At 46.3% G+C, this 7906-nt stretch overlaps 1 protein-coding gene across 1 annotated transcript in view; it reads left to right on the top strand.

Moving 5' to 3' along the window:
- DOT1L (DOT1 like histone lysine methyltransferase) overlaps positions 1-7906 on the top strand; it is a 73346-nt gene that overhangs the window by 582 nt on the left and 64858 nt on the right. The window contains 2 exon segments of the mRNA XM_031062223.1: positions 1832-1906; positions 4615-4678. Coding sequence (XP_030918083.1) covers positions 1869-1906; positions 4615-4678 — 102 coding nt within the window. The 5' untranslated portion in view covers positions 1832-1868.

The following is a 7906-nucleotide window of genomic DNA, read 5'->3' as shown; positions in this document are numbered from 1 at the left end:
CTTGCCAAAGAACAACTTTTAATAAATGCTACACGAATTCCCCAAACACCTGAGGGATGAGGATGAGTTATCCCCATTACAAAGCTGCTCTTGTGAACTGTTTTACATCCTCACAGGCTGCCCTTGGCTCAGCTCAGGGCTGTGCCTGCTGCAGGTTTTAGTGCTTGGGTGGTGCAGATACAGGTGAGGGAGGAGGTGTTTTACCTGCAGAACCACCTGAGCATTCCATCTGGTCACAGATGGCAAAGGCAAAGGTAGCAGTGAGCCTTGTGTGCTCCCAGTGTGAGTGTGGGAGAGCCAAGTGCTTGATAACATCACTCACATGCCTGAAATCAGAGCATTTCCCATGGGCTGGGGGGCAGAGGATGTGGAATGAGGCTGGAGCTGAACATTTTTCTCCTAAAGGAGTTTCTTTTTCTATCTACAAAACGTTGCCACTGGTGCTGCCAGTTTCCTTGGACTGGTGGGGTCAAGATCCTATCTTTTGGGGTTTTGTGGCATCATTTTTGGGCCCCTTTCCAAGGGGCTCAGAGGGGGTGGCTGCAGTGGTTGATGCTTTCTTTGCTGGATGGAGGCAAAGGGAAGCTGCCTTAGGAAGCAGTTGGGTCAAGTAAAGTTTCACAACTGCTTTCAGCAAGGCTGGAATGAACTCAGTGTCAGAAATGCTGTGTTTGGCTTGTGCAAAGTGCCCACAGTGTTGTGAAAGTGGTGGAGAGAGAATGCAGGGAATATCCCAACATCCCTTTATCTCATCAGGCAGTGGAGTCAGGGAATGTCCCAAGCTGCAATGGGCACAAGGATCCAGCTGCTGACTGCCTGTTCCTGGGATTTAAGAAGCACCAACCACTCCAGCCACCCCCTCTGAGCCCTGGTGCTTTAGGGGACATATGAGATACCAGAGGAGGGCCAGCCATGCATGTCCAAGTTCTGCTTTTCACTGGCCTGTGTAGTTACTAGTTATTAACCATATGTGAATCAGCCAGAAGGAACAGAACTGTTGGATCTTCAGTATTTTTTTTATTCACCATTTTAATAGTGAAGAATGGAGCAAAGTTCATGAGGAAGAAATTCTGTGATTCCTATTGGAATTCATCCTGTGATGTGGGTTTTTCTGATGCTGACAGTGCTTTCCAATTTGATATTTGCGGAGGAAATTTGTGTGCAAAGCTTCTGTGGCTTTTAAATTGCTTTTGAAGGGACTTAATCTTCCTCCATTCCACAAGTGAAGCTCTCTCCTGTGAGCTGCCATTGTTGCATGCACTGCAAGTGGGCATGTGCTTCCCCTTTCTGATGGCCACAACACACAGGGCTGTGTTAATTCAGAGTATCAAAGGGGTCTTTTATTAAAATAACTTCTAAAAATCTGGTTTGGTTGGGTGTGTAAGGTGTGAGAGCAGTTTAGGCACTCCCCAGGGAACATCCTGGCACTGAGTGGTTGGTGACAGGGTTTTTGGGCTGCTGTGGCAAATGTCTTCTCCACATTCAGCCTTGTCAAAGCTTCCTGCAGCCTCAGAATTCTTTGGAAATGCTGCACTTCTGCATTTTATGTTAGATTAACATCAGCCATGACTTTGAGTATTTTTAGACACGTGGAATAAATTTTATCACCTCATTTTGAAGCTTTATGCTCCTGCCAGTGTCTACAGGCATCTTGCTGTTTATTCAGTACAAATGTGCACTGTTGCAGTTTCCCATGATGTCTGCCTTATTCCTGAATTACTGTGAGCTCCCAGGGCTGCTCTCTTCATGTAGAGCAGTCCAAATTGAGACAAACGACCTTATTACACTTAATTGGCGATACCTCTATTCATTATTTCTTCTCTCCTTCTAGGTGGGTCTGTGAAGAAATCCCAGATCTCAAGCTTGCCATGGAAAACTATGTTTTAATTGACTATGATACAAAAAGGTGAGAGGAATGTTTTTGTTCCCAGCAGGAGTTGAGGGTGTAGTGAACCAGTGTGTAACTGGTTATTCTTAGACACTACCAACTGAAGTTTTCTCTCAGAACTGGCTTCAGGCTCTGCTGGAGTTATTTTGGTAGGAAATGTGTAACAGCAACATTGGCAAAGGCAGTTGGATTAAGGACATAATTGGAAACTCCACGAGCTCCAGTGCAGCTCTGCTGTACATTGAATTACTCACTGTGAAACAATGATTGGTATCTGCACCCTTGGAGCTGGGCCAGGCTGGGAATCTCAATGGTTCCTGCTCCTGTAGGAACCAGGAATTCCTGTTCTCAGCAGGCCATGGCAGAGCTGGGTGGCAGAGGGAGCTGCACCTTCCCCTCCCTCCCCTTCTTTCTGATTGGGGGCTGAATTTGAAGGTGAAATTCCCAGGGAGCAGGGCCAGGGTGGGAATTTCAATGGTTCCTGCTCCTGCAATAACCAAGAATTCCTGTTCTCAGCAGCAACAGTAGAGGCAGAGCTGAGTGGCAGAGGGAGCTGCACCTTCCCCTTCTCCCCTTCCTGCTGGTTGGGGGCCGAATAAAAAAGTGAAAATCCCAGAGAATATGGCCAGGATGTGAATTTCAATGGTTCCTACTCCTGTAGTAACCAGGAATTCCTGTTCTCAGCAGGCCAAGGCAGAGCTGGGTGGCAGAGGGAGCTACACCTTCCCCTTCTCCCTTTGCTGCTGGTTGGGGGCTGAATTAAAAAGTGAAATTCCCAGGGAGCATGGTCAGAATGGGAATTCCAATGGTTCCTGCTCCTGTAGGAGCCAGGAATTCCTGTTCTCATCAGACCATGGCAGAGCTGAGTGTCAGAGGGAGCTGCCCCTTCCCCTCTCTCCCCTTCCTGCTTGCTGGGGGCTGAATTCAAAGATGAAATTCCCAGGAATGTTGTGGGCAGTTGGAGGGGTTCTGAGGTGCCTCAGTTCCATGGAGTTCAGAGTTAATGTCTCTTATGGGATATTCCCTTCCTAGCTGGGAGAGGCAGATCCTGAGCTGTGTCTGTGGAGACTTCTGAGGTTCTGTGCATGGACTTGGCTCCACTGACACTGGGAAAAGGGAGGATGCTCAAACTGCAGTTTACAAAAACCTCCCTGGTTGCCTTCATGGGAAAGACTGAATTTATCCAAATCCACAGAATGATTAAACTGTTAGAAGAAAGTTTACTGATGAAACTGCATTGGTGTGAGCAGAATCCCAGAATATCCTGAGCTGGATCCCACAGGGATCATCAGTTCAGCCCTTGTCCCTGCACAGACACCCCAAAAATCCCACCCTGAGCACCCCTGAGAGCTCCTGGAGCTCTGGCAGCCTTGGCACCATTCCCTGGGGAGCCTGGGCAGTGCTCAGCAGCCTTGAGGGAAAGAACCTTTCCCAACCTAAACCTCCCCAGCCCTAGATATTTCTGTCATGATCTGCTTAAGGTATTGCTTCCTCTTCTCTCAATTTTCATTGTTTCATTGAAAGACTTGTTAGTCTCTGCCTTCTTCCTGGAAAATTCAAAAGGAGTAATCAAGGCCAAGCATCCCTTGTCATTAAAATCCATTAATTTGGATTTGTGGATTACTCACAGCAGCTGCATTACTGTATTTTTGTGGTTCTGGCATCCTCACTGGGTGTGTTTCACTGGGGACCATCAGTGTGGTTGGCAGCAATGCTGAATAAAAGGGAAACCCATCTGTTCCCCAAAGTCACCCCCCACTATCTTCCTGCAGCTGTTCAAGAAAGTCATGAACTGGAATTCTGGTAAAGATTTCAGTCTTTTTTCTTCCTTTGAAAAAAATTTGTTGGAAAAATCCCTGGCAGCAGATGGGCTGAGGCAGGGATGTGAAGGAGAAGCAGCAGCAGGTTATGGAAATGCAGACAAACCCCATTGCAGCCTTGCTTTTCCCAGCATGGAAACAAGCACAGGCAGCTTTGAGAGCTCATGGGAGAGGTGTCCTGGCCTGTGTAGTGACCCTGATGATCACAAGAGACTCCAGTGTCCCTTCTGATGTCCCCTGGTCCCCCATCCCTTGCCAGCTTTGGGAATGCCCATGGTTAACGATGTCACTCCTGTAACTCCTTGTGTTCTTTTTGCTCTGCTCTGTGGGTCTGGTTACATAACCATTGATGTTCCCAGGGATATACTTTCTTTCCTAGCCTGAGATGAATTGATTTAATCCTCTCAGTTTGTGTCATTAGGGCATCTGCTGGGCTGACCATAATCCCAGGCAGCCCATGGAGCAATCCCTGATGGGTGATGCTTTAGGCTGTGTGCTGGCTCTAAACGCATTTTCAGTCCCAGGGTGAATTTCTGGAAAAGCATCTGCTTGTCTCAGGACTGATTATTGTGGAGAGATGACAGCAAAAAGGAGAAAAATGTACACAGCTCTTAAATTTCTGTGCAGCTGAAAATATGGAGAAGAGGTTCTGAGAATACAGAAGTTTACCAGGAAAAGGGCTGTACTCAAAGTATGACTTAAAATAAAGGAACTAATATTATTTGTCATGTACTTCTGGTCTACTGGGGATTTTATTTAAAGGAAACAAAGACTTAAATCTATGTATGTAATTACATATCCTGAGAGAAGCAAACCCTAAATACCTACTAGCCAAGAGGATGGAAAAGCACAAAATTTTACCTTCAAACCTGCCTGTTTTGAGCTGTCCTTGTGTTCTCCCCCCAGCTTTGAGAGCATGCAGAGACTGTGTGACAAGTACAACCGAGCCATTGACAGCATCCACCAGTTGGTGAGTATTGAATTTGGCAAAAACCTGCCGTGGTTTTTGTGTGCCACCTTTGAATTCAGGTAGTGAACATCAGCAGAAAGCTGTGACTGACTCAGTTCTGCATCATTACTCAGTTCAACATCAGTTCAGTGGGGATAGCAAAGAAAAAAGGAGTGAACAAACCTTTACACCCACCCCAACTCTATTCAGTGTTGTGCTTTACACTGGCAATTGTTTTTTGCATCTCTTTAAATCCCCCTTTATCAGCTGTGAAATTATCTGTTAATTAAGGTGTGACAAATGAGATATTCCAGGAACAGCCTGGAACTTCCAGTTTTTGGGGGGCTCCAGCTTGGTATTAAACTTATTTTCTTGATCACACCTGGGCAGTCAAGGAGTTATTATTGGAGAGATATTCCTACAGAAAGAAAGGGAATTAAACCCCACTTTTTGCTCCCAAATTCTCCTCTTCCTTGTGCACTCTGGCTCTGTTATTTTGGCACTTTGAAACAACTGACTTGCCTTCAGGGGGAAGGAAAAGTTTATCTACATTTAACGCAGGGATTTCTCATATAGATTCACTTTTGCACAGGGAAATCTGTGACTTATGGGTACTTAAATAATCCATATGAACTCTCCTGTGTGTTGTGGAAGTGATCCATGGCTTAGGAATTTCCTTGCCACAGTTCAGCTGCTCTGGCCTGTGGGATCACTGGCTAAAGTAGAATGTAATCTCTTTTCAGGCCAATTTAATGAGCTTTTTGGTTCTCTTACCCCCAGGAAAGGTTGAACTGGAGGAAGCAAAACCTGAACAATGAATAATGTTACTATTCTGCTTAATTTGAAAGCATAGGTGGATTTTTTTTCTCTGCTGTTCTTGTGGGAATTATTTGAAATATGCAGTATTATGGCAACAAGCCTTTTTTCTGGGATTTTCTTAATATTTTGGGCCTTAAAAACTTGTGCTTATTTGGATTCAGGCACCTTCATGTCTGTGTTGGTTAATAGCTAAATATTAGCTAAATATAGGCTATTCAGCTTTTGCAGTTGCTATCTGGACTGGCAAACTTGATGGGTTTAATTTTTCCCTTCCCATCTGAATCTCACAGGAATGTTTAGGAGGGGTGCTGGAATTGCCCTTTTTTGGTTTGTTTTTATCAAGGGGAGAGGCAGACATTTTTAAAACTTAGCAACTTTTCTGCTTAACGTGGGTTTTTTTCTGAAGAAGAAAGGAAGCTTGATTTCCATCTCTTTCCTGCCACTCCCTGTCTGAGTGCATCTGATCCCTCCCATGTGACAGCTCCTGGAGCAAAATTAACCTGTTCTTGTGTTGACAGTCAACATCAGTTCAGTGGGGATAGAAAAAAAAGAGTGAACAAACCTTTACACCCACCCCAAAGTGTTGTGCTTTACATTGCCAATTGTTTTGTCCATTTCTTTAAGTTCCCCTTTATCACCTGTGAAATTACCTGTTGATTGAGGTGTGACAAAGTGCAGAGCAATTGCTGCTGTGCAATTTCTGCAGAATCACAGAAAGGTTTGGGTTGGGAGAGACCTTAAAGCCCATCCAGTGCCAGCCCTGCCACCACCCTCACAGGGAACAATTCCTGCCCAAGATCCCATCCAGCCCTGCCCTCTGGCAGTGGGAGCCATTCCCTGGCTCCTGTCCCTCCAGGCCTTGTCCCCAGTCCCTCTGCAGCTCTCCTGGAGCCCCTTCAGGCCCTGCAAGGGGCTCTGAGCTCTGCCTGGAGCCTTCTCTTGTCCAGGTGAGCACCCCCAGCTCTCCCAGCACAGAAGCAAAGCAGATTATTTCAGTGCCCAATTCCTGGTTCCAGCCCTGCTTCCCCAAGGACTGAACACATCTGAACCCATTTCTGTTCTCACTGAAATCAAGGGCACTGCTCCAATACCTTGGCTTCAAGTCACAGGGCTTGGGATCTGCCAGGGGCTCTGAGCTCTCCCCAGGGCCTTTTCTTGTCCAGGTGAGCACCCCCAGCTCTGCCAGCCTGGCTCCAGTTCCATTCCCTGTTTTTATGTTTAAGCAGCACCTGCAGCCCAGGCTGAGGGTGAGGGGCTGGGAGGGGCCTGTCCCTCATTCCTCAGTGAGTTTGGTGCCAGGTCCTTGTCCCAACGGTGGGTTCACCCTCATCCCCCTTGTGAGAAACAACTGCTGACTTTGAAAATTTAAAAAGGTTTATTAAACCTTAACAAAAATACAACAAAGGACTATATAAGGGAAAATTCACAGTGCTGGGAACTGCCCCTCGTGCACACCACGTGGCTGGTTCATCTTCAAGATGGATGCTCAGTCTTTTATACCCCTGGGGGCTGCATCAGCGAGCCCTGGTCCCTCCCAGAGTCTGTCAGGCTGCTCTTCTTTGCCATTTATTGGTGGAGACTGCTTTGTAACTTGATTGGAGGTCAGGTGTTGCCATGCCTCACCCCCTAAGCACCAAGCTTTGCCATTCCCAACTGCCCCATGCAAGGGGGACCTTCTTTGTCACCTGTCCTAGACAGCCCAGGCTGTCTGATGGTCACAATACAGGGGGAAAAAGGGAACTATGGTGAGAGCAGAGGACATCTAAACTACAGTAACATAACTATACATCCCTGTTATAGATGGATAATGAGATGGTTGGCTCTCGCAATTCAAAGATAACTATTGTGTGGATATTAAGAAAAGCTTTAGTGATGTATTGTTTTTTCAGCAGGGGCTATTTGTCTGTCACCTGTTGTCAGGGTCTCTTGCCATTCCCAACTGCCCCATGCAAGGGGGACCTTCTTTGTCACCTGTCCTAGACAGCCCAGGCTGTCTGATGGTCACAATACAGGGGGAAAAAGGGAACTATGGTGAGAGCAGAGGACATCTAAACTACAGTAACATAACTATACATCCCTGTTATAGATGGATAATGAGATGGTTGGCTCTCGCAATTCAAAGATAACTATTGTGTGGATATTAAGAAAAGCTTTAGTGATGTATTGTTTTTTCAGCAGGGGCTATTTGTCTGTCACCTGTTGTCAGGGTCTCTTGCTTGTCACAGTGACCCCAAGAAGAGTTGGAAAGTCTCTTTTCCCAGCCCAGTGCTTGAAGAAGGAGTCAGGGCTCTTCATTTCTCGGTCTCAAGGTTGTTTATTGTATCTTATCTATAAAATTCTTTCTCTGACCTGCCAAGGTCTGCTCAGCAGTACAGCCAGAGGCACTCTGCCTGCCTCCAGGGCAGTGTTATGTCTTTATACTAAAAACTA

The sequence above is a fragment of the Geospiza fortis genome, unplaced genomic scaffold (genome assembly GCF_000277835.1).
Source record: "Geospiza fortis unplaced genomic scaffold, GeoFor_1.0 scaffold254, whole genome shotgun sequence".
Classification (NCBI taxonomy): domain Eukaryota; kingdom Metazoa; phylum Chordata; class Aves; order Passeriformes; family Thraupidae; genus Geospiza; species Geospiza fortis.
The sequence above is the reverse complement of the archived record's forward strand: the minus strand, read 5'-3'. Positions and strand labels throughout refer to the sequence as shown.